This window comes from Rhipicephalus microplus, chromosome 7, assembly GCF_043290135.1.
Source record: "Rhipicephalus microplus isolate Deutch F79 chromosome 7, USDA_Rmic, whole genome shotgun sequence".
In the NCBI taxonomy this organism is placed as follows: Eukaryota; Metazoa; Arthropoda; class Arachnida; order Ixodida; family Ixodidae; genus Rhipicephalus; species Rhipicephalus microplus.
This window is the reverse complement of record NC_134706.1, coordinates 20685691-20712866: the sequence shown is the minus strand read 5'-3', so window position 1 is coordinate 20712866 and position 27176 is coordinate 20685691. Positions and strand designations below refer to the sequence as shown.

At 45.9% G+C, this 27176-nt stretch overlaps 1 protein-coding gene across 2 annotated transcripts; it reads left to right on the top strand.

Annotated features, from left to right (window-relative positions):
* The first annotated feature begins 4563 nt into the window (after positions 1 to 4563).
* Positions 4564 to 26263, top strand: LOC119179349 (protein disulfide-isomerase). 2 transcript variants are annotated; one of them, XM_075868808.1, is made up of 7 exons: positions 4564 to 4784; positions 8180 to 8640; positions 11360 to 11464; positions 16886 to 17011; positions 18611 to 19048; positions 22842 to 22925; positions 24962 to 26263. In XM_075868808.1, exons 1-7 carry the CDS (start codon positions 4637 to 4639, stop codon positions 25115 to 25117), a joined length of 1518 nt encoding a protein of 505 aa, XP_075724923.1. In that variant the 5' UTR covers positions 4564 to 4636; the 3' UTR covers positions 25118 to 26263. The 2 variants fall into 2 exon arrangements, with proteins under 2 accessions (XP_075724923.1, XP_075724922.1); XM_075868807.1 differs by having other exon boundaries at positions 4565 to 4784; positions 18548 to 19048.
* The last annotated feature ends 913 nt before the right edge of the window (positions 26264 to 27176 follow it).

Genomic DNA, 27176 nt, shown 5'->3' with positions numbered 1-27176 from the left:
TTGCTCGCTGTACTCTTACCACTCCTATCTCAGTAAAGGCACGCGAATGCTACAAAATGACTTCTGTTGTTGGTGGTGGGGGTTCGAGGAAGAATGAGACGCCTAATTCCTGCAGCCCATGAGGGAGCACCGCGCAGAGTCTTGGGGATGGGGAATACCTGCGGCCGCCACCTGCAAGCTCCAGGAGCCGCTGCAGGTTTTCACTGACGGATCCGCAATGACAGAAGGCACCACAGCCGCAGCATGTGTCATCCTGTCCAGGGCCAGCAGCAGTCAAAGGCAGCTTCCCTTCCCGGCGAGCTGCACGACTGCGGAGCTGAAGACTTTTCCCCCACCTGCTCTACCCATCCCGTCCACACCAAGGAGGATGCATATCCTCCTTGGTCCACACCTGCCAGCGCTCCGGAGCCTGGTAGAGTTCCTGGAGGAGACGGGAATAGCGGCCTACAGATGAGCACAGACCTGCCGACCCTGCCCCTGCCTTGTTTGCTGCTCCATCCATGACCTTGACATCCTACACACACCCCTCCTCCACCCCATCTATTCTCTTTTACTCGCCTCCCCCTTCCCCCACAAGGCACTGCGCCGTGTCGCCCAAGAGGCTGACCGAAATTAGGTGCCTTCTTCCTCTTTCAAGAATCACTCAACAACAATGACTAGTGGTTGTCCCATCTTGAACGAACCCTCGAGTCGCATGGTGGTCGAGACACCCGTCGTTCGTAAAGAAGATTTTGGATGATTTGTGGGGTTTAACGTCCCGAAACCACCATATGATTATGAGAGACGCCGTAGTGGAGGACTCCGGAAATTTTGACCACCTGGGGTTCTTTAACGTGCACCCAAATCTGAGTACAAGGGCCTACAACATTTCCGCCTCCATCGGAAATGCAGCCGCCACAGCAGGGATTTGATCCCGCGACCTGCGGGTCAGCAGCCGAGTACCTTAGCCACTAGACCACCGTGGCGGGGCACCGTTCGTAAAGAAGGAAATGGGGGAAGGTCAAAACACAATGAGTGAAAAAAGCATTCTCTGAAAGATGCCTTTTGGTTGGAAAACAACCTTGCAGGAAAGTCAGCTTGGAGGTTTGCGCAAATTGTCAATATAGCCGCAATAAAGCTTGTTGCGTGAACATGGCTTCTGCGTGAAGCCTACAAGTCGCCTTCACTTGTGAAACAGCTGCAAGCGAAAACGTTGCGAAAATTGTCTTGCTTCGGCATGCAGCAATTTGAAGGAACAGGAGCGCAATCACATCTTACTTTATTAAAAAGGTGAACGGAAACAAGTGTTTCGGGAGCAGTAGCTGGAGTACATGCTGGAAGCGTCATCAGTTTGAAAAATAACAAGGGGCAAAGTTAACGGCGTATCTTTCTTTCTTCAGCAGTCTGAGTTCTCTGCGTGCAGAAAGAGACAGAGCAATACGCCGGCCTTGCCATTATCATCCAATGCACGCCTTCGAAGCTCGCACACGGTGATAAGAATCTGCAATGCAGTTCGGTGTAGTTCGGGATTCGGTCTCGCAATAGTGATGGGTGCGCCTTCGTGCACTGATACGCTGACGCATTGTGGCGTGCCCATGACCACGTGTTCCTCTGGTACATACATTGTCGGGAATTTGAACATTCTAGCATTATCGCCAGTGGCGACGTAGGTTCCAGAATAATCTGAAAGGTTTCAACGTGGGCGTAATCTTAACAAAACAATCTTCTACAGCCCCGATGCCTCTCTAACACCGTAGGCATGGTTTGCGCTCAACATAGTGTAATGGGGCAATAACAAAACTTGAGGAAAAGAACGTGGCATTATGATTGTGAAACGTATGGTTCCCAGAGAGCAGTATGTCAGTCTTAACAAAGCCATTGTTTCATTCGCTTGTAACATTCTACACCTTCTATGTCATTTTTACAGACTTTAAAAGCTTGGGCTACATGGCCCATTAAATATACGTTCAAACTGCTTTAGGTATTATCAATGGCAAACGTATGCTAATTTGTTTCATCTTATGTCGAATTTCAAAGCAAATTATGTACCCTCTACTGCAATGTCCCTTAATCAGATGGCAGTATATCTAAATAAAAAAAATTCCGTTGGAGCTTTTAATGTTGTGCTTTGGTATGCACGACGGTAAACACACACGCAACTGGAAAACCTACCTAGTGAAATCGCATGCACCAATTTACTCGCACTTCGCTTCTGTCGAAATGCTGCTGGTGTTGAACATTCGACCTTGAAAATCAGGAGTGCAAGTCAACCGCCAACAAACTGCTGCGATGAAATCTACGTCACAGGGGAGCTTTGTTATGTGATAGAATGCAAGGTTTCCCGATAACTAGACCGGTGGTGACGCCATCCTCAACTTCGCAGACTGCTAATTCGCAGTGACGTCACCGTGGGTGTAGCCAAAGAGGATTCAACCTTGTTCAAAAGTTTAAGTTTTGCTTGCGCATATACGCACGCACACATGCGAACGCGCGCACGAGCGTGAAGCATAACTGAATCCCCCCCACCCCCTGTACTGGACGTCACTTATGTTTATTTTGCACATCGTAAAAGTTTTATGGGTAAAGAGGCCTAAGCTGTATTTTCAAAGGACTACAAACATGTCAGTTACAAACTCTCAAAAAATTTGCTTGCACCGGATCATAGGACACTCGATTTTTAGATAAGTAAAATAAACTGTTTGACCCATCTTTACTTGAGCATTACGGGTCTCTATAAACTCAGTTGCGTGTGGATTGTACACCGACAAATACGACTTACAACAATACGTTTTCGAGAACCGACCAGTTGAAAAGCTCAATTCTCTGCAGAACGCCTGGCTAAAAAATTTTCGATTTTTCTCTGTCACCTGCTAGCGTGCATTCTTTGCTGGGGAATATTACTGCGAGGCCAATGAGAAAGCATGTCAGTGAAATCTTGGTGAGCACCAGTACGTGTTTAAACACTTTCGTTTTAAAACAGAGAGAGGCAATGAGATGGTGCTAGTACTGCTCATGTTTTCCCACTATATTACCCACTGTGTAAATAACATAAACGCAGTTGATTTCGTGTGTGACTACTGCCACGTGAATATAAGCTGTTTTAACTGCATAGGTAGACTGCGCTTTTTCATCACCAAAACAAGAGTACTTAAAATGTTATAGCCTGATATGCTTTTCCTGGCTATTAATATTGTTTTATAGCATTAGGTGGGTTAAAAAGCAGTCACCTCAGCTGGAAACCTTGTTTTTCTCGAGCACGCGAAGGCTAATTATTTGTAGACAGTTTTATCTCGTGTTCCCAGTTCAGGCTTCAAACAGCTGGTTAATGCAAACGCACAGTCGCAACAGAAGCCATCACTTCGATACCAAGAACATTACATTTTCTAAAATAGGCCGGCGGACAGTAGCTAATTTTGCGGTTTGCCCTTCAAAAACCCCATACCCTAAAGAAAAAAACGCTTGTTCATTGTTTATCGGCAGATGCGGCAATGCACGTGATTTTTTTTCTCTCCTGTAGATACGAGCGACCATATCTGTATCGCAGTTGCCTTGAAAAAAGCTCTCGGGAGTGATTTCCAGCAGTCGCCCACGCTTTGAAAGTTGAAATATTCTTCGTACTTTCGATATCGGCCTGATCGCGAAAAACTAAGCCACGTGTCGCATTCTTGCAGTTCCAAAACCGGTCACTTGGCTGTGGGCCCGTGAGCTCAGATTTGGGTGCATGTTAAAGAACCCCAGGTGGTCGAAGTTTGCGGAGCCTTCCAATACGGCTTCTCTCGTAATCATATGGTGGTTTGGGGACAGTAAACCTCACATATATATCTAACTGGTCACTTGTGCCATTCCTCTATCGCTGAGACAGCCACAGCGTGCAACGTGAGCTATAAAAAACCACGTTTACACGAGCATAGTGTGGACAGCCATTTTCGACGAAGTCGGCCTGGCTGTCTGCAGTGTTGGTAACAAGCGTGACTCTCCGAAATTCCATGGCTAAGCAAGGACGCTCCAACCCTTTACTGCCGTACGAGTTCACAAAGAAGACTCTCCCTCTTTTTTTTTTTTCTGAAGGAGTGTGCTAGGATCAAGCGCTCGCAACGATCATGGCTGCTGTGCGCACGTCTCCTGCTCCGGTCGCATTGTTTTTTTTAATTTTTTTCTTGTCCCTTCATACCGGGAACATCAGTGTGTCACCACCACGAAACACAAACTCGCGCTCCTGGTGGCAGGTGTGTGAGGGATTCTTTTTTCGTATAAAGGAAAAAGGAAAAAAAAAACAGGCATATTCCTTGTGGGGAGGGGGTGATAAAATGAACAGTGAAAGGAGAAAGAAAAGTAAGATAGAAAAAAAAGAAAAAAAGGCTTCTGATTCGCGAATAGCTGAAGCGCTTGTAACTACTGCGAATGGCTAAAAAAAAGGTTGCAGCGCAGAAACCTACAATAAATACCTTGCGGCACAGCCCAATTCTGCGCGACACCATGATGCATGCTCGTTTCGCGGGAGTCGTCACACTCGTCTCGAAGCGTCATTGGTGCGAATGAAGTCACGTGACCGGGGTGCCGCATTCTTATGGTGGCTTTCTTGTCGTCGCATTGTCATACTCGCGGTGGGTTCTGCGGTGCGCTGCTGACCAGGTTCGCTTGTCGAGTTCGTACGAGGATGTTTTCTCTAAGCTTAATCGGACTAGTGTGCTGCTTAGCAGCGGCCAACTGCATCGAATACGACATTGAGGACCGGGTGCTCGTTCTCAACGACAGCAACTTCGACGTGGCCATCAAGGAGCACAAGCAAGTGTTCGTCATGTTCTGTGAGTATGACGACGCTGCCCTCTCATTCTAACTTGCGTGTCAGCAGAATAGAGTGGAAAGCAACATGCTAGCACTTAGCCGATGCTCTGCGGCGCCTGTCTACAGCACCACTGACAGAAGGCTAAACAAAACGCCCACTTTTGGCGGCATTGCCCATCGCCTAAACGGAGCAGGAGCGCAGTCAAGTGGCATTTGGCCATCGACCACGGCCACATGGCCACAACTCACTATTTCGTTTGCCAGTAGAATGTGCCAAAAAGCGGATTTGCAGTCTTGAATTGTCGGTTGATCATTCTGTAGGCAGACGCCGCAGAGCGTAAGCCGTGAGCCTGCGTGTTTTTGTTTGTTTTTTTTTCATAAGGAAAGCCAGTATAACTGTGTCAGCTTGTGACCGGTCAAGCAAACTACAGAGACAGCTTGAGATTTGCCTTCGTCACACCGTATCAATTCATTGATGGTAGTGTTTTTTTTTATTTTTAAGGCGCAGCTGCGAGGCTTCATCATAGCTTCTAGCTCGACAGTGAAACGCACGGCTGATCTCAACTGGTCACTTAGGTGCTTTGATCGGCGCCTGCAATGCGCTGCTGTAAAAACTCAGCACGGGTGTAACAGCTGTGCCGATTGGGCCAGTATGATACGATTCTTTGCTTCTGGACATAACTGAGCGAAAACCGTTAGATTTGTTAAAATTACCTTAGGCTCTGCCAAAATAGCGAACCCGCCTCAAAATGTTCTCGGTACTGCTAATTTTGGCAAGAAATGCAACATTTTAGCAAAAATTTTAGCAAGAAATGCAGAATGCGCTAATCACCTGCCGTTCGCGCCTCGTCATCCAACGCAATGAAACCACGAAGACCAGAACCCTCACTACTAGTCCATTATGTCATAACCTCACCGAGAATGCGCAGTGAGCCTTAATTCACAAGGTGGCAATATCGCCGCTACATTTTCAAGCTTCGTCCGCACACGCTGTCTAGCTGTCCGTGATTCTGGAAGGTGTTGCGGAAGTCTCGAGACATTCATGTTGCTGCACGAATCTCGGACACGGCAAGTGCAGCGAGTTTTCTAAGCAAGCGGCGAGCGCGCGGGCCCCTAAAATTGCGACCCCGATGCTAACGCAAGAAAGTGTTTAAGTACCTCCGTACTTGCTCCATTTGTTCGCGCTGCAAAGTTGTCATAAGGACACTTACAGTGGCCTTGCTGGCACGCAACACCTACCAGACGACGTTTTAGGAAGAACTCGTTCAACGGCGTTCTTTCGTCCCTCGCTCGTTAGTAAACAGGCCAATTTAGAATGTGTTCATGCACGTTATTGCATAAAAGACTGAAGTTCATACTAATGCCGCAGACAAAGGAACTCTCCATTGATTTTCCGAAAGAACTCCGTTGCAGTTTGAGAATCTACGGTGGTGGAATGTTTACGTCAATCGGAGGTCGTAGTGGCCCCTTTGTAACAGTCGAGGTTGTCGCCATGCGGAATCGTACCATGGCAGTAGTAGTAGCTCTCGGCATTTTTTGTCGCCAGTCATGCAGACTTACTTAGCTAATAAGTTGACTTTTAGATGGTTCAATGAGGTCTGACTGATAACTCTGGTATAGCGTATCAATTCTAGATTGATATACGAACAAACTCTGGATAGAAACGACGAACTTCTTTAAGAGGGTGCTAGGTGTCTACAGTCCGTCAAATTCTCAGAATAAATATCAGTTCCACCCATTTTACAAGGCAGAGTTTATTGAACCAGTGGAACTCATTGCCAGAGATGCCGTATAAACAGTTTCCATAGATTGCGTCCGTGCAACTTGCGCAAACTCGGGACGAAATCCTATGCATACGGCACTAATGCACTCCAAGCTACCTAACTACTCTACAAAAAAGCGTGGTAAAAAAGCATTCAATCAAACATGTTCCAATAATGCTCAATCAAGCATGCTCAAAAACACAGTCCAATAATCTTGCATCACTGCAACACCAAAGGTCCCCTATTTTGGGAAAGGACTTTCTTTTCTCTCGACAAATAGCGGAAGACGAAAGATCACTCATATCAGGCCATCTATCTGTCATTGGCCGATTCGAACAAGGTGCCCTTGTTCACTACAGAGGTCGCCGTGAGAGGCCGTTACTTGTCCACGTGTGCGCGCGCGATCACACTAGGAAAGCCCCTTATTCGAAGAAGTAAAGTACTCAAAATCACGAGGCGCGCGTGACGTCTTTTCTATGCCTGTCATCTTTACCTGCTTAGCTTCCAGCGCTTTCGTTGGGACGAGAGAAGAAAGAATGCCTTCGCAGCGTGCGACAAATCTTTGTAACTCCGCTCGTACTCGAAGGATCCTTAAGTTTTTCCTTGAAATTCCGTCACGAATTTTCACGGCGTTCAGTTCGTGACGGAATAAGATATTTTAGTGCATACATTCCATGGCTAGCTGAAAAAGTGTTTCAGGATTCTTTAGGCATAGCTACAAAAATTCCTACGAAAGCAGAACTCCAGCATGCAAAAGTCGCTAGAAGGGCTACAGGCTTGTCTGTCAAATCGCAGCGTTCTGGGAATGAAAAGGGACATCCTCGTTCAGAGCCTTTCAGATATCAAAATACTGCTTGTAAAATAACTACGTTCTTTTGAGATCAACTAGTGCAGCTATACAAACACTACGGAGGGTAATCTTTCCGTAGCACCGGAAAAACTAGGTCGAAAAAAGTACGTTGTCAGTCTCTGTAACACTTTCCTGTAAAGTGCCATGTTTCTTCACCATTTATTTTTTTATAAAACAGGTGGACAATATCGGCGTTATCAGATTGAGCGTATCAGGGTATCGCGCTTTCCGGCTACGCGCTGTTATCACTAACCATATTGACGTAAAAAGCAAATAACAAAATGATGTTAAATCGGCTGATCGCGATTGATAGCCGTGAAAAACAAAGCAAACAGAGCGTGCGACAGTGCATGACAAGCAAAATGGCAGGAAATTACCTGATATTACTTGCATATGAATGACTCTAGGGCTTGCTTCCTCATGACGTCACGTGAGCAGAATGCTGGCGCCACTAATTTTGCCAGAAAGATGAACACCGGGAGAAAACAGCCAAAACTATCTGGACTAGCATGGGCCTCTTCCTCTTGAGCCCACTTCACCACACTACGACGGGGTTGTTTGCCTTGTCGGTGCTTTCGGGAAAGGGGCAAACTGCGTGACCAAAATGAATTCGCCACGTGCCATTAGTTCGCAGCAATAGTTCTTTCTGAGAAAGTGCGCTTAGTGCCCGTTGTAATCTAATGACGTCACGGGGAAGTGATGAGGCCCTAGCTGGCATGAGGTCTTGGGTTTCGCTAATCTAGCCCGTGTTCGAATGGTGTGCTCTTTCTTTGTTTGAGAAAATGTTCGCCTGCCCTCACAGGCCTCACCTTCGACAAGTGTGAGGCCCTGGCAGCCGATTGTGCCAAGGCTGCTAAGCAGTTAGAGGAGGAAGGCTCGGACATCAAGTTGGCCAAGGTGCATGGCAACTACGAGTCCCAGCTGATTTGGCAGTATAGGCATGTCTTCCCGAGGCTCACGTTTTTCCGCGACGGACAACTTGTCGAGTACAAAGGTAGCTGCACGGTAGAGGAGATGACGCAGTGGGTTCAGAAGACCGAAACCCCGGCTCGGCTACTAACTACCGTAAACGATGCCAGGGCCCTCGTGGACAGCGCGAACGTCACCGTCGTGGGCTTCTTCAAGAACCAGACGAGTGTGGAAGCCAAAGAATTCTTCAAGGCTGCGTATACCATCGAACAGCACCCTTCTGCAATCACTTCGGAGGATGCAGTGTACAAGGAGCTTGGTGCCAGCAAGGACGGAGTCGTGCTCTTCGAAAAGGTCAGTGCTGCGTCAATGCAGCTTGGTAGCACACCACAAGTAAACTTACTGGTTGTGAACAGCGGGAGGCACCGTCAAGAAACTGGGGCGCTTGTAATGAGGTCGCAGCACATAAGTCTTACACCCGCGCATACTAAGTACGTCGTCGACGCATATCGCTGTTTAAAAAGTGATTACTTCTATAGTTTGTGACGACCTTAGAATAAAAAGAAACGTAAAGGGATTGAAAAAAACGCTAACATGTGGCATTTACATTCTCTGTCCTTTCCAATATCTTGAAGCTGTTGCGTCATGAATCGGGACAAAAATCTCTTATGAGAAATCTGTACACAGGGGCTGTGTTGAGCCGATGTGTATAGATTATCTATACACCTCGGCTCAACACAGCCCCTGTGTACAGATTTTTCATGAGAGCTTTTCTGCTCTGTTCTCGGCTCAACACATCTAAAATGTGTTGAGCCGAGAACAGAGCAGCTCTATTCAGGCCGAAAAGGCCGTTTGTCGAAGTGGCCGCTCGACACAACCCCTCATTGTGAATTTTTCGTCGCAAGCTTCCACTTACTACCGTTCTTTTTTTTTCTTTTTCACTAATGTCATAGAGTTTTAGCAAATTACGGAAACACGAAATGGTTCCTTTCCGTATGCGCAGACAATGGTGGCGCATGCGCACTTGTCAGCCGGTTTCGTGTTGCCGCCTTTCCGTAACGTGTTTCTGTAGCTTGCTAACACTCTCTCTATTCGTGATACAATCGAGAACCATCTAGTATCCTATTTCGGAGCCTGTAGAAAACGAAGTGCTGCGCTGTGTCTTTCTTTCCATTCCCCCTTTCTCCCTGTACCACTGTCCGCTCTTAAAATGCGCGTCCTTGCGCAGCCACTTCTTTCTACGACATAAAAGTTAAGTGGAACCAATCAAAGATGCGACATTGAATACATTAAGCCGTTTTATTTAACACGAGAGGTAACCCACACCTGCACTGGCAGCCATTGTGCCGATTTTGTTGTGCTTATTTTTTTAATAAGAAAAAAAATGTTTCTCGGTGCTTCTTGTACGTCACCAGTGGTTATTGGATGCAGTACAAGCTTGTACTCGTGGCGCTTTTGGTCTATACTGACCTAACATTCATATCACGCCGAGGTTCAAAATGATCCCTTGTTTATTATTTGTTCACCACTTAATGGCTTTGCCGTTCAAAGCCATCCAAGATAACGCGCTGTTCATCTTCTTGGGCAAGTCTTATCTATATTTCTTGGGCAGCAACTGTCTATATCGGGGTCTTACGCTGAATTAGCAGAGGTTCATGAGCAATCGAGTGAGTTGGCGCCCTGTCCATTCACGTAGATCTCTGATCAGTGCGACTCGGCTAGGAACGACCAGCAGTCTTCCAGACGCCAGGCCTAACGGCACCGTGCAGTGCCGTTAGGTCTAGCGTCCGGAAGACTGCCTGCACGCAGTATGCGTTTGCTGTGGACGGAGATCAAGGCCTACCTGAAGCACAACCGATGCTCCAAGGGTTTAGCGGACCACCAGAAAACATCTGAGAAATCTTTCGAAACTGCGATAGCCATTCACAGCAGTGGAAGCGGAAGCAGCACGAACCTTTCTCCTTCATCGTGCTCATACTCACGATTAGAAGAAAATTGTACCTTCTCTCAAGTAGAGGAAAGCATGCGTGGATACGAAGCAAAGCTTGTCTGTGGGGGAGGGGGGGGGGGAATCATACTGTTTGCGCATGCGTATTTTCATTTATCGATGGACCACCCGTTTTCTGTGGCCCATAACATCTTTTCAGTCGTACGTCCAAATTACGCTGCTTGAGCAAACGGATGCAGCCGCCAGCAAAAGCTGCTTCGTGTTTGAAAAAATAACCAGCATGCAGTCACTCCAGTTGCGATCGGGCAACACCCCCATTGAAATTGACGGCACGGTCACTCATCCCCTGTCATGGGCGAAAAAAAAAAGTCAATAGGTCGAGCACCGCAGTCCACGCAATATCGACTGCGGTGCGCCTCGCCCCTCGCTGACTATTGAATGCTTAAAACACAGCTGCGTTTTCGCATTCGGTCATTCGCAGCTGTACTTGGAGGGACTAAAACACGTCCCAATGCACGGGCTAATGCTATAGGCAGTTCCACGGTCTTTTAGGCCATTGCGATTCGTTCCTAAATGTAGGCTACCAGCGGCTGTAAACGGGGGCACACTAGTACTTCAGCATGCCTATTCAGTACACTCGTCACCTACAAGAACTCCAAATGGCAAGGACTGTAAATCCCTTCTCGCTTGTACAGCGCCCACTCACTCACCATAGAGACCTACTTGTGCAGTGTGCTTTTAACAGTTTCAGTTGACATTTAAATAAGTGTATACATTTCTGAACCAGATTACAACGTGGGACAAAAAATCCAGCTGCAAATATCCTTGTGTTGGCACCACAACCAAGCCGTCATAGTTGGCATGATGTCTTCAGATGCGACAGCCGTCATCGTGCCTTGTGTTGCATGTTCCCCGGCCACATGTTTGCACATGTTGTGATTTAGCTATACCGTAACTAAACGACCATATGCTGCACGTTCACTCGCAGCAGCTTTGGTACAGACTTCGTTTCGTGCACTACAGTTTCACCCTAATTTAAAGGCAAGGGTTCACTACAAGTGGTGCCTGTTTGTGCACGCTTGTTTGCACCAAAGTGAAGGTTGACTTTCTCTTCTATTCTTGCAGTTTGATGAGGGCAAGAACACTCTCGCATTGAAGCCTACCCGTGACAAGATTCGGTCATTCGTCGCAATGAACAGCCAGCCCCTGGTTGTGGAGTTGACGCGGAAAGTGAGTAGTAAGCCTTTTTCATAACGCTAGTTTGTTCACATGTAGCGGTGGTGACATGAAGTGCGCTGTTTTTTTTTTGTTTGTTTGTTTGTTTCGGTGATCACCATCGCAGGCGCATTTCGTACCTGAGAAAGGTGGATTTTCGTTTTTAATGTCAGTTGATCACTACCTAACTCTACCTCGTCCCAAATTCTCTGGCATTACACAGTTAGAGCTTCGCGTTATCGTGATACCACGTGTTCGAGAAATACCGGTACCTTCTCACCGAATTCCGACAATAGTACACATGCATCTTGGTCCCAAATAATGAACACGCATATCGGACTCTGACTCAAACACTTCTTGGTTATCTCAACTAAAACTCAAATCAAGTTATTCGAGGCAACTCCGGAGGGGACAACAATCTCCACCTCTGGTGGTCTCCCCGTCATGGTGGTGTAGTGGCTAAGGTACTCGGCTGCTGTCCCGCAGGTCGCGGGATCGAATCCCGGCTGCGGCGGCTGCATTTTTCGAAGAAGGTGGAAATTTTGTAGGCCCGTGTGCTCAGATTTAGGTGGATGTTGAACAACCCAAGATGGTCTAAATTTCGGGAGCCCTCCACTACAGCGTCTCTTATATTCATATGGTGGTTTCGGGGCGTTAAACCCCACATATCGATCAATCAATCAATCACCTCTGAAACTCAAAAGCATAATTAAAACGCAATACATGCTTTCGGAGGAGATGACGAGAAGCTGGCGGATAAACAGCGGGATCTGTGCGTGAAAAATGGCATTCGGACATCTACCACATGGTGTGGGCATGTCCCCCAACACCGAATCCTACACCATCCCACCTCAGAGGACAAGGAGGCTGCCCTGCTCGGACCTGGCCAACCAAACGACCATGTTCATGCGCGGCCTAGTAGCAGTTAATGCCAATGATCTCCTATAAGGAGGAGCCAACCGGGCCATGGCCCCCGTTCGCGGCGCCTCCACCTTTTTCAGCAACTCCTACACCCTCTACAACGCGCTTTAGGGGAGTAGTGTTCGGTACCCAAACTGTAACTGCAACGATTGCAGAGCGTATAGATGTGTTTAAAAAGAGGAACAAAAACTGAGAATGCTCGCCAGTATCGGCCCACGCTGCTGTACTCCTACTTGTTTTAGTAATAAAAGTGAATACGTATCAACCAAGCACCAATAGCGAAAATTTTGATATTGCCAATTTGTGTGCACTTATCTTCCAGTCAGGCTTGATGACTTCTGAAATAGGAAGCTGTGTCTAAACAACACTAAGTTATCCGTAATACTGGCTGACTGAAGCTACCTGAACGCGGGAAAGCAATATTTTATACAATAGTTTGCTACAAAAGAAGTGAATAAAACCACATAAATTTTGAATTCACTTCAAAGCGGACATCCAAAACTGCCGCCATTAGTTTTTGTTGCGCTACGTTAACCACGCACATACACTAAATCCTAAAAAAATATAGCGTTTGTTGTGTGGTAAACGCTATGGGTAGACGTGCAGAATACTGCGCATTTTGATCTCGCTCGCTAAGGAGCTAAACTATCAATATTAAGTGTTAATATGTCAATATTAGGCTATCAATATAACACGTGCGTACTGCCACGCAATGTACTTGTGAAGAACCTGCCGTGGAGGAGCAGGGGCTAGCGGGTTCGGCTGCTGTCCCGAAGGTCGTAGTTTCGACCCCCACCGCGGCAGTCGCATTTCGACGGTTGCGAAATGGTAGAAGTCTGTGTGCTCTGTGACGACAGCGCACGTTAAGGAACGCCACATGGGCGAAATTTCTGGAGCCTTCCCCTACGCCATCTTGCAAATTATATCTTGGTTTCGGGACGTAATACCCCAGATATTATGTTCCTCTAAAGCGTGAAGGTCGCCGTCGGAAAACGCTCAATTGGCGTGTGCAAATCTAATAGAATGCAGAGTAACCTCATTGCTTGGCAGGAAAGAGTAAATTTGTGAGCTTATTTTCTTCGCTAGGCACAACATAACGAGAACTAATTGACAATAATGCCAGGGAAAGCATAAGAGATGTTATTATGAGTAATTTTTATATGCATACAGATTCCTCTATTGTCGTCTGGTATGCTTTCCCTCGCATTGTCTTTTCTCAATAATGTTGTCTCATTGCTTTGTTGTACTTAGTGGCACTGTACGAAATGCCTAATCTTCGGAGATCCTGTCAGCGCGTACATTTTTTCTCTCCGAATTATTGAAAGGAACGCAGTCTCTCTCACATTAGTACCACAATAGACTTTATTTTTTTCAGTAACAACGATTTGCCCTGATTCGGTATGCCTATGGAATCACAGCCGTAGCTGATTCCATATGATTCCAAATAATTTGTGGTTGCTATATGACGCCTGCTTGCTTCGACAGCTTAGAATACTTATGTTGAATTCCAATGGCGGAGTCGGAGCAAGTTTTTCTGCTCCTTTCAGAGCAAGTGTCTTCCAATGACAGTGAGAGCAAGAGTCAAAAGTTCCAATGAGAGAGCAGGAGGGGATTCAGAGCGGGAGTCCCTCCATGGAGCAGGAAAAACTGCTCCGCCGAAATCGGTGGAGTGGAGTGGAACTCAGCGTGACGCATTTCCTTTAACACGTTTGCCTGCTTGGGGGCACGGCTGACGCCGCGCCAGCAAGTTGTGTTGATAATGGCGGACGGCATGGACGGCTCGGCTACCTCAGCAAAGCGTGCGGCAATGCTTCTGCTACTCGATAGCGACAGCAGGCATCGTGGACAATAGCTGTTGCACGCTTGGCGTGATATCCATTCCACACAGGTGAATAGCGCTGAACAAGCAAACGAACGATGCGGCGATGCTGGTAAACCACGTGGGAAACAGACAGCGGAAAAGACCACGCGCAAGGTATCCTGGGTAACGCGGCAGCTTCCGCCTTGCTCCAGCAGGGCGGGTTGTGTTCCGATGGCGGATTTGGAGGATTTGCTCTACGCCAGTGTCGAGTGCTCGCTCGTGAAGTCGGTTGGCTGCACCGACTCCGCCATTGAAATTCAACATTAATCCTCGGTGCGTTTCTTCGGTGCGCGTTTCTTTTTGTAAGCCATGTTTAAGTTGATAGTGAGTGCTCTGCGATGTGTGTGTGTGTGGAGAGTGTGCAAGTGAGTGTTAGTGAGATGTCCAAGTTTTACTAAATTTTACTTACATGACGAATTACCAACTGGACAAACTACAAATTCTACAAACGCAGCAATGTCACACACCATGAAAGACAACAGTGGACTATACCTTTAAGCAGCACACGCGCACACACTCAGTCAAAAATCTCCGGCGATTTTTTTACAATGCCAGTATAATGGTGGTTCTTTCGTCAGCCACTCTTCTCACGCGTCCGGTATCTGAAATACTCAGCAAGTTTGAGAATAATTTTTACAAAAAGGCGAAATACCGAAACCCAACCGAGCGCACGGTCTACATATGATGCAACGTTTGATAGGAACCTAAAATCGTATGTGGTTCGAGGTATGCTGGCCTTGCCGGCGCGGTGTATGAAATCTGTAAATACCGTGCCGAGCAGACGCTCTGGCTTCAGCTCGGAGCAGAGGTGAACGTGCCGAGCGTCAACTATCATGTGCGAGACTGATAGTGTATCAGAGCTGTCCGACAGCGACATCTCACGGAGGGCACTGTTATGTGGAAAGCCGTCACAGCAAACACACTGCGTCTTGTCAATGGTTTGTGCAGCCCGCAAAGCAACACCAACTACTACCCATCGCACACTGTTCCACAAGGAACAGAAAATCGCTCGTCAAACCAGCGATACGCCGTCCAAACACCACGAAGGAAGGAAGAACCCCACCGAACGCCGTCGCCTTGTGGCCAGCACAGTAAACGCTGCCGCGACTAAAGTTAGCATGCCATCGGTTGCGTCACTTCCTTTGACGCGCCAAACGGGACAACACATGGCCAGTGTTGCCAATAATTCTGGCAAGCCAAGTGAACAGTTTTGAACCTATTTTTGAAATTCATTTGCAATCAATAAAACAATATCTCAAGCCTGTAATTTAGCATAAATGACTGTAATGGGCACAGGAACGTACCCAGTGAATTTCACCTAGATTCTTTGACCTCAAAAAATTGCCGGAGTTGGCCTTTATTGTGCTGTTTCTCCCTTCTCTCTTCACTCTTTCATCTCTCCTTCCCATGCGCTGGGTAGCGAACCGGCTGCCTACATACTGATTAACATTCCTGACGTTCTTCTCCTCCTATTTTCCTTCCTTGGTTACGACTTGTTCCGCGTAGCCAGTGCGCTCAAGCTTACCTGCTTGTCTGCACATGCTTCTCTTAATCCTATATGACGACGCGTCTTCTTGAAGGCGGCCCTCAAGCAAGAGGAGGCTATTCCATTTTTCACTATTTTGGAGTGGCCTGATAAGTAGTTTAGAATGTCTTTTTTTTTTTTGGATCGTGGCCAATATTCCCAACAGAAATGTTCAGACATCACAAAAATCACCAGATTGAGAAATCTAAATTTTCGATGCTCCGGAACCTCGTGCGTGAACTCAAGGCCCATACCTTCCTGCTTCAGCAGTTTTAAAATTGCATTTATTGTGATCGGACTTCGACTTTCGTGAATAAGGACCAAGTAATCATTTACGTACCAAAAGATCCCAATGTCCTGACCTTCAATACACCGCTTAATAGCCTCGTCTACGCAGCATAAAAAAAACATTGCTTAAAACTGGGGCGATCCTATAGACCTTATAGTACAAACAGCTTGTTTTTGTATAATCCACTTGGCCTCGAAACCAACAAGTTTACGTTAAAGCACGTTAGTTTCAAGGAGATGCCTCAGGAATGCCGCAATTTGCTAACAATATAAATTCATAAATATTTAATTCAATGCATAATTTCACACATGCCGTCAATCGCTTCTGTGGTAAAATAAAATAATACAAATCTTGCACGTCCAAACTTAACGCGGTGTAAGGGCCCGGTTCACATCTCCTTGGGTGATCTACCGTGCCTTCTGGATCAGATATCAAGAAAGAATTTGGGACACCCAGGTTTTTTAAACAATTCTTAAGGCACTTTGAAACAAGCAGCTACCATGAACCTTTCTCCGAAACAATGTTCCGAAACGGCATCCTTTCCTTGTGGGTCTTCACTGTAAAAAAACGTCTCCAACACCAGGCCTTTTTCTTTCTTCACGCTCGAGGCTAATTTTTCTAGACGTCTGTTCTTCAAAAGTTCCATAACTTCTCTTTTGACCCTCGCTAATTTCACATTTACTGTTTTCAAGTTTTTATTGACGGCTGCCAACGCTTTTTCCGAAAACATCTGTCTTTGCCAGCTACTGAGGCCCTAAGGTCGTGGTCTACCAGATAGTCAGCCTAGTGTTTGTGTAGTGACGGCCAGTTGAAGCCATTCGGTTGATTGCGTTATTTCAGAATACCCAGAACTTGCTTAGAGGCCTGATCCAACAGTACAGCCTGCTCTTCTTCACCAAGGACATTGCCAACTTGAAGGAAGTTATGGAGAACTTCAGGGAGGCTGCTGCTGCATTCAGGCTCCAGGTGAGGCATTTTACGCAGTAATTACTTCTGGAAAGGTATCCTACCCAGTTCATTTTCAACCGCATTCTGGTGTTTGTGTAATGATGGCCAGGTAAAGCCGTTCGGTTGATTGCGTGATTCCGGAGTACCGACGACTTGCTTCGACCATCGATGAATGTCGACCACGCTTACAATTTTACAAATATCTGCCGAAATTTTACCAAAAATATTTTATTTTCGATAAATCAATAAAATTGTATGATTGTGTGGCCTTCGCGATTGGTTACGGCGCATTGCCATAGCTAGTCATAGAGGGACAAAAACAGCGTTGTGCTTTATTCCCCCACTAGCTAGGAGAGAACAATATGCACTGGTGTTATCATCAAACTTCAAGTCCAGGTTCTCAATCACTGATCATAATGAAATGGGTGTGTGATAACAGCAGATGTTCACCTATATCGGTTGCACGACGAAATTTTCTGTAACCCCACAAAAAGCACAGAGCTCTATCACACCACTTTTTTTCTTATGTAATTTGTTGACAAGCCCGGACTGCTGGGTGAGTTGGTATTTCATGTTAACTGAATTGGCCGAAAAATGTTTTGGCCAGCAACTGTTTAGGCTGTGATTGCACGGCTGTTGCGAGGAGGATCGAGGGTGAGCCAGGTCAAGCACAGGGTCAAAGAGGTTGACCGCGCCGTCGCTGTGGTGTACGGCACTCCTCCATCTTATGGGAAGCATTACTCTGGACAGATGGGGCGGTGTATCAGTAATATAATTATGAATCACAAAGCTTCTCTAAAGGTATAACCACGCTATAACCTATCATCTTATTGTAGAGAGTGCGGCTGCTCGCCCTTGTTTGGCGATACGGTAGTTGAAGCTAGATTCAGAGACAAAGTAGCGCGGGAAACTGAAGACGCGTATCTCGCCAACAAAACTGGTCATTCATGTGTCGCGCAGCCCTCGGTTATGTTACTTGCCACTGAGGGAGCTTTTCTGGACGCGCATCACTAATACAATATGTCTGCTCGTCTAACCATTTTCTTCCACAACACGTCTTCTCGTAACCGCATATATATGCCCGATTGCTTCAATAAAGTTTCAGTTGCCCGTGTGCGCTTCGTTCAGATGTCTTTCTTTTGTACTTCAATTTTTTTCGCATAACTTAAGATGCAATTTCTTCTTTTGTCTTCATAAAGAAGGTTCGATATCGATTGCAGGTCCCTGTAGTTCCACGCCGTGAAAGCCGCTGGGTAGTGCAGCTGTAAATGGGTGATTGTATTCGATCGGCCTTGTTATATCGAGGTTTAAATTCGGTAAATTTCAAAATCGCCTTTTTTTACTGGCAGTAGGAGAGTGCGTGACCTGCAGGCTCGGGCAATATCATTTCAGGCAATGCCTTGCGTCACATGACTTGTGGTTGGCACAGCCAGAAACGTGCTGCGTGTGGTGTCCCCGTTTCTTCTCCGGTTGATTCCGCCCATCTGTGTAATCTATCCGCGTTTACTGCTATACTGTGCTTTCATACTTTTGACTACTCTCTTCGCGTGGCAGGTTGTCTTCGTGGTCATCGACATTGATCAGGAGAACCTCGAGATCCTCCTCATGTACTTCCAGATCTGGAAGGACGGCGTTCCTGCCCTGCGCTTCGCCAAGCGCGAGGGTGCAGGTGTGACCAGCTTCAAGCCCGACACGAATTCGCTCAAGGTCGAGGACATCAAGACCTTCGTCCAAGGCGTGCTGGACGGCAGCATCAAAGACGACCCCCTGTTGCCGTTTATGCGGGACTCGAACGCTCCTTTCGCCCAGGTGGTCACGCAAAAGAACTTTGACGAGGTCGTCTTCGACAAAACCAAGGACGTCCTTGTGCTATTTTACTCGCCCTGGTGCAACCTCTGTGACCGTCTGGCGCAGATCTACGATTCGTTAGCCCACGAGTACAAGGACCACAAGAGCTTGCTCATCGCGAAGATGGACGCCACGACCAATGAGCTCGAGCACACAGAGGTCCACAGTTTCCCCACCTTGAGGCTGTACAAGAAGCAGACCAATGAGGTTAGTTTCTGGGCAAATGTCTGCTGTCTATATACTGCAGAAGCTACGTGAGGCTATACGTTGAACAGGCAAACTTTTTTAAGGTGACGCACACTAACATAAAAAATATTATGGCAGTGTCCAGGCAGCCTTCATTGTTCATGTGCATGAAATTGGCATTCGGTGGACTAGGAAGACCAAACTTGTTGCTTATAAGATCCTATTACGCTCACAGATTGAATCCGCCTCCTTAATTTTTATTCCGAATCAGGCCTACCCCATACAAAGGGTGTAGTCTGTATTAAATAAGGCTGTTCGCTTCGTCGCAAAAAAACTACTTGCGCACATCAAGCACAACTTGCACCAAATCTTTACTCCATCTACCTCCTCCGGCAAAGTGCAGAATTCGGACACTATTGTCTTTATTTTAAACGCTTCACTAAGAGTCGTCGAGCGATACCTTCAATACCAGTTCAGCTTGTCGTGTATCTGCACGACCTGAGCACCAGTATAAACTTGAACCCATTTTCGCCCGCACCAATCTGTTTTATGACCCGCCACTACTTGTCAGAATTCGTTATTGGAACATTCTGCCTACTGACATTGCACACATTGTCAATCATGACTCTTAACATCATTTGTTACACATAGTCACTACTTTAATACTCTAATCCGATCATTATCAAGACCTGTGTCCGCCCTTGAACGCCAATACTATTTATAAGTGCTGGAATAGACGTTGCTTTTTTTTTGTTGGAATATTAAACAATGGGTAGGGAAAAACAATTAAAATACCTTTGTTTTTTGCTCTTGTTCATCTATCCCCATTTCTTGTTTCACCCCCTACGTAATGTCTTCTGGGCCTATAGGATTTCTCTATAAAATGAAAAAAAGTCCACGGAAATTTAGGCAGTTGTAACCTTACTAAGTTGACAACTCCGCCCACGCAACGCGGTGCTACTGCCCTTTGCTTGCAAAAGTCAACCATGCTAAATCGTTTTGATTCAACTATATCGACTTTTTTTTCTCGATAAACGTGCATACTAAGCACATTTAGAGCTAAAGGTTCGTCTTTACTCTATACAACCCAAAACAATGCTTGGCTGAGCCGCACCATCAGAATTCCCAACGAAATTCGCCATGACTCAAGTTTCTGATCTAAAATAGACAAAAAATTGGGTCTCCATGATTAACTATGACTGAAGCACTCTAGAAGCGCTTGATGCCGCGAAAGGGCCATTAGGTCTTTATATGCAAACTCTCCATGTGAGAGGAAGTGCGATGGCTGTGGGCAAAACGGACAGCCTTTATTTCTAGGGTTTACAATAGCTCATGTCAAGTGTAGTGAAATGTAGTTTTCAAGAGCACGACCTTGTGGCTGTTTGCTAGAACGTTGCCTCCTGCCGCAACAACTTCGGTCAATGCTTGACGAGTCAGAAGCAACATAGCGCCTGTCAAGCCAAAGTTTTCGCACTTTAAATTTGAATGCATTCTGATGTGTCAAGTATTTACAATGTAGGAATAGTCAAGCAGTATCGATTAGTAGTTTTTGTTTCGTGCTCTCACGACGGGAGCGAACTGGTGCCTCACTCGCCATGCACACTTTTCCCCATAGTGTGCCGCGCACCACAGCATAGACTGATCTGGGATTGCTCTACACAGTACTATGTGAAGAACAGAAAAAGCCCTGTTTGTGTTGTGTGCAGTGTTCTGTAACAACTGCCGTGGTGTTTCGTCTGCCGCTTAAGCGTTTGTTGCTGTCTGGAAACAACCGCCGATCAGGGTCACCAGCTAGGTTTAGTTAATGCGCGCCAATTTGCCTAAGTACCTTTTTAGACTGGTGGTTGCAGACAGTCAGCTTGGCTGGTTGGTTTCTTTTTTTATACTTCTTTCCCTTTGCAGATTTGATTAGACTTATCATCTGGTGACATCGCAGTGATGGTGTTTGAGTATATGGTGTCAAACATGTATGGTTGTCAAACTGCGCTTTCAGCTACCGAAATTGTGTTAGGTGATGTGATTCAGTACCCTAAGCAGATGTAACGTTCAATGATGACGACGATAATGTAAGCATAAGAAAACATCAATGTAAACTGCCATTAAAGTATTCACATAAACACTCACATGCTGGGACACAGCGAGAAATATTGCATGAAGCCTCATTCTGCAGATCAGCTATTGTTGAACGTGGTTTCCTTCAAAAGTTGGAAGTGAGCAGGAGCCGAAAGCACTTCGCATCCAGCGTGACCTACCCTCATGGACATTATAGATCAGATATGCCATACGAGTTCAGCACTGAAAAACTATTACACAAGATGCGAAGTTGGCAGCGCAAGCACTAATTAAGAATGGTTGCTGGTGAACACTTTTAATTGCCAGCTTTGGCTATTGTATTTTCGTTTTTAGTGCTTGGTTTAGTATGCCGTACTCTCACCCAGCATTCAATTATTCTTGGATATCTGGTGAACTACTTGTATCCTTTGTTAGGCTTAGGTATGGTATGCGAGGCTCCATGGCTTCATCATGGTGAAAATTGTTATGTGGTATGAATAGGTTTATTCTTGTCCTGAGTATCAGTCCGAGACTGAGAAAGGTGACAATTTGTGCTCGGATACCAGAAACGGCGATTTTGTACGCACTCGGCATACTGCAGCCGTTTTTATTGTTTCAACTTCTATTGATTTCAAGAAAGGTCATGCGAAAAGCATAAAAAGCCACTTTTTTTTCAACCACCCCAACAATACGTCATTATGCAAAAAAAAATTGCTAAAGTTAACCATGTGTAGTGCAACTTCAGCAGTTATCATTTGAAGTGTTAGTCTTGCAAACAATATCTTCATCAAAGGCTGTTGCATTTATTCACCAAAAGTTTTTGCAAAGCGTTCTTTACGCATACGTCGCTAGTTTAAGCTGCTTTTACTGCCCTTGATTCCAGGTGGCTACTTTGGCAAGTTTCTCAGATTTTCTGGCTCCTTTTTTCCTTTCCGACCTGGAAGCTCTCACCAATGCACGTATTCGAATATTCGTGTCGCGCAGGGTACTAAAGCATCTATGAACGGCACAAAATGGCCGTCGCCATCTACACGGAGAGGATGGTAACGAACCGCAGTACTCATCCGAGAGCGGTAAGGCTAACACGTAAGAGAGCCACGGAATTTCATATATAATAGAGAGAGCCGTGGTATTGCTCAAACACTGAAGCAAGCGATGGAGGGAGAAACCGGAAGAGCTGTAATTCACCGCAAGCGCTAACGCAGTAATCCACTGCTCTAGCTGACCAATACACAATTTCACGTGTTTTATTCCAACGCGGAAAAGAAATGAAACCAGCGTTTTATCCCGGCTCGCAATGACGGCTTCCAGAAGCAATTCTTCGGGGTTCAAAAGCAATCGTGTAAGCTTGTATGCAAGCGCTGCCTGCAGGTGCAATGCACTCGACATTGGCGTCACGTTCACGCAACGACAGCACCACCTCAAGCAGGGTGAGTTGAAGACCGCTGTTGACTTGTAACCCAGTAATTGAATATACGCAAACGTGTTCAAATAAGGTTTGCTTGCGCGCTCTTTATACACGCACATGCAGCTAGGACCTCCTCCCCACTTGATTGATGACATTCGCCGCCATATGGAACCCAAAGAAGCGCACTTGTGGATTGTGGAAAATGCATTTTCTTTAACGATACCTATACTTTATGAGAAAAAAAAAAGATTGGTCTCGTTTTCGTATCTGCTCGACTGCGTTGTTGGTGCTTTACTTTCACTGATCTATTCGTCGTCGTTCATTCCGTGCATTATTCTTTCTTCTCCTCTCCAGGTTGTGGAGTACAATGGCGAGCAAACGCGAGAAGGGCTCTCCGATTTCACCGACGCCACGTGCGGCAATTCCCATTCTGCAGAGGTATGTAATATACATGTATATGTGTATATATGGCTCCAAAAACAATCAAGGCTGCTTCAAAGCACCGTAATTCCTGTTTATGTTCCAAAAATTAAAATGTCGCTTCCATCACTGCTCTTGTCCTTGTGGTTGCCAATGCTACAGTGGAAACGAAACATGTTCCCAGAGGCCCTTCAAGCAGTAAATGAAAAAATGGCAGCATATCTACGGGGTGAATGATGGAGTGTGGCCAAGCATCCGTCCGTCCATTCGTTCTTGCTCCCGTCCATCCATGCGTGTGTGTGACCGTCCGTGCGTCCATCGCCTGTTCGTGCGTCCGTCCATGCGTCCATCCGTCCGTGCAGCCATCCGTGCGTCCGTCCATGCATCTGTCTGTGTGTCCGTTCGTCCACCTATTCAACACTGCAAGTACCACAATCTCGCATCTTTTCATCATATATTCCGCATATAGAAGCACCGCCATCCAGCAGACATTCCAAGGACTAAACAAGAGGTGGCACACGCACACTTTCTTACGGCTGGCGCTTCGTGTCTACTTCCCACCTGTAACCACCTCGAGTTCATAGTGTATACTAGTTCACTGTATTTATGGCACTGCGGCGCAACGATAAAACCAACGAGATCAGGCCCAGCGAGTATAACGTAGCAGCCTTTTTTTTTTTTGTCAAGTAGTGCTCAATGTACATGCCTATGACTGCTAATGGCGAATGAGAGACAGGAGAATCCGACTTTTAGTTAACGGGCACGCTGCGAATTTGTTATTGTTCAACAACGCACAGGAGAAATCTCCCGCCGGCACCACCTTGCAGGTGAAAGCCTAAAACATGTTACGTACAACGACGAGGGACGAACGGGTGCTGCTTTAAGGAGCTTCGCCCCTAAAAAGGGGATCGCGGTTTGCTCATTTAAAGGACTAAGTGGCATGCCACACCCATTGCTTCATTTTTCGGAATGACTCCGGGATCTCAAGGTTACTCCTCAAGGAAATAATACTTATTTGAACAAAAGAAAAAAACTGACTTTAACCAGCCTTTCAAAGTATGCAGGCATTTGATTACATGCACAATCAATTTGAAAGCATCACATTTAGAAATTTAGAAAAATCTGCAGCAAACACGGGGTTTGAACCCGCGACCAGTCAGTCAGCGTGCACGTACACTAAACACTACACCACACTACGCTTGCACCGTCTGAAAGGAAACAGGCTTGTGCAGGCACCAATGAGTTGTTTGCACTTGGCATGAACATTCCTGCAGTTACTCCGAAGAACCGCCGCTTTACTCCACGAGGAGGAAAGGAGGACCCCTCTTTGCCGTGCCCTGTGCAATCTTTCGCGCATATTTCGTCTTTTCGAAGATCAAAGAGCCCTTCTCGAGGTGACCACGTACTTCCTCCGGAAATCTTTTAGGGTGTGTGAGTAGGATGCCCGCCCTCTATTGACGACCCCATTCGCTGTATTTTTTTTCCTCCGGGCCTCTGAAGCGAGGCTTTGGCTCCGACTGGCCGGAGCTATATGTGAAGCAGCCGGAGTACTTTTTAGGTGGTGTTTCCCTCCGGCCAACCAGAGTGATTGCTGTTTCCTTGATGATGCTAGCTGTTGTGCTTGTGGTTGCTAGTGCTACACTGTAAAATGATGCTCATGGGTTGAAGTGAAACACCTGTCCTGTAACATCCCCCCCCCCCCTTCGGAGTAGTTTTTACTCTGGCTAGCCGGAACGATTGCGGGGCGCTGCCGGAGTATTTTTCCTGATATTTTCCTCCGGCCGCCAAAGTATTTGCTTTTTTCTCGATAGTGCTAGCTGATGTTCTTGTCGTTCTCGCTTCTGTTTCAACTGTCGACCCTCATTAATTCACTGCGAGATCAACATCGGCGCAGAACTAATGTATGAAAGCAATGATGTGGCGGAGTTTCATTTAAGCCATAATACCATTTAAAAAAATTGGTTTACTGCTCTACGAATTTTTGCTTCTTTCAAGGTCTATAAGTGTTCTTTTTGTTAAGAGTTCATTTTTCAACGTGATAATTTGCTCCGCAGGTTGAAAGTGAAAATGACGAGAATGAGGAAAAAGAAGTGGATGACGCTGTGCACGCTGACGTCTACGATGAAGTGGACGAGGACCGGAACGAAGACGTAGACGAGCTCGCAGATGACGGAAGGGACAATGAACACAAGAAGAGGGATGAACTTTGAGCGGACAGACATTGCTATACACCGAGCCAGCACCCAGTGCTGCGCATTATCACGATATAGGGTGTTCCCCGCACGCACAGAATGGTGCATGTGATAAAATCTCCGGCACCGCTGACGGCCGAATTACCGAAGCAATATTGTCAGCCTCCGCTAGTTAAAGCCGCGTCGAACCCTAATTTTTTTATTTTTAGGTGGAAAGTGATCTCGAGTGCACGCGGAGTTCGAGCCAATGGTGTTCGAGCCAATGGTGTTCGAGCCAATGGTGTCTAAATGACTGTCTGCTTGTAAAGCTGCTATTTTTAATCGCACTTGGTGCAGCGAACATTCCACCAAAACATAATATAAAGGTGCATATTTTCATCGCATAGTGTTGCTCAGCAAAACACAATGTAAAGTTACATATTTTCATTGCATAGTGTTGCTCAGCAAAGCACAATGTAAAGGTGCATATTTTCATTGCATAGTGTTGCTCAGCAAAGCACAATGTAAAGGTGCATATTTTCATTGCATAGTGTTGCTCAGCAAAGCACAATGTAAAGGTGCATATTTTCATTGCATAGTGTTGCTCAGCAAAACACAATGTAAAGGTGCATATTTTCATTGCATAGTGTTGCTCAGCAAAACACAATGTAAAGTTACATATTTTCATTGCATAGTGTTGCTCAGCAAAACACAATGTAAAGTTACATATTTTCATTGCATAGTGTTGCTCAGCAAAACACAATGTAAAGTTACATATTTTCATTGCATAGTGTTGCTCAGCAAAACACAATGTAAAGTTACATATTTTCATTGCATAGTGTTGCTCAGCAAAACACAATGTAAAGTTACATATTTTCATTGCATAGTGTTGCTCAGCAAAACACAATGTAAAGTTACATATTTTCATTGCATAGTGTTGCTCAGCAAAACACAATGTAAAGTTACATATTTTCATTGCATAGTGTTGCTCAGCAAAACACAATGTAAAGTTACATATTTTCATCGCATAGTGTTGCTCAGCAAAACACAATGTAAAGTTACATATTTTCATCGCATAGTGTCACTCGCTATTGATTTTAACATTGTGCTTGTGTCGAACATATCAGTGTGCTGTAATAATCATCACCATATCACCCTGCACCTAATAAATGTCTTACCTGAGCACCAGCGTCCTTGCAATGCTACGATTAAAATTTCGGCGCATTTTAAATCGTGCAAGTTTGGGCATGTTGGCATTTATTTTTCAGTATTTGGCTCGCACACAAGATGAAGACCACGAAAGAACCACTGAAGATCAACTTCATATGGTCCTTACACTACCCAGAGGTCTAGATTCAATTTTGTATAGTGGGGAAGTTCTGTACGTGCGTACAACGACCACAGTACCATGAGATTATTTTTTTTTTTTTTTGAAACGGCGCGGTATAGTGGAGTTAGACAAGTTTAGTTAAACGTGGTGATTACTTCTTTCGCTATTTCCTTCCCTACTTTTCATTCATATCCTCTCCCCAAAGTAATTTGCGCCCTTTCAAATCTCTCGCGGCATACGTCATCGCCGACGCGCTGCACGAAACGGTCTACTTCCGGTGTCTAAGACTCTGTCCCTCTTAACGTTCTATAAAAACGTTGGTCCCTCCATCAACTGTGTGCTTGTTGGTGTAATAAATTCTTTTTGTTTGGTGCGTGGTTCATATTTATTAGCTTTAATTATTAGTAAAATAAACTTGTAACAATGCTTCACGTGGTGCCGAAGGCAAACATTTTCGTTTTTTTTTCTTTTTGACCATACCTTATTAACCATCCGATGGGTGGCGCCACCGTCCCGGCTGGTGCACGTAAACCCCGTAAACGCTATCCCGCTAAACTATAAGCCGTTGTCCGCAACGAACGTTTGCTGTGCAGTAACGACATTCGCTTAACCTGCGCTATCACGTTAGCCATAAGCTGTGTTACGGGCCGCATTAGACAGTTATAGTTTACCGTTAGCGTGATAGCGGAAGTTAAGGGAACGACGTTACCGTGCAGCGAAAGTTCGTTGCGGACAGCGTCGTATAGTTTAGCGGGATAGCGTTTACGT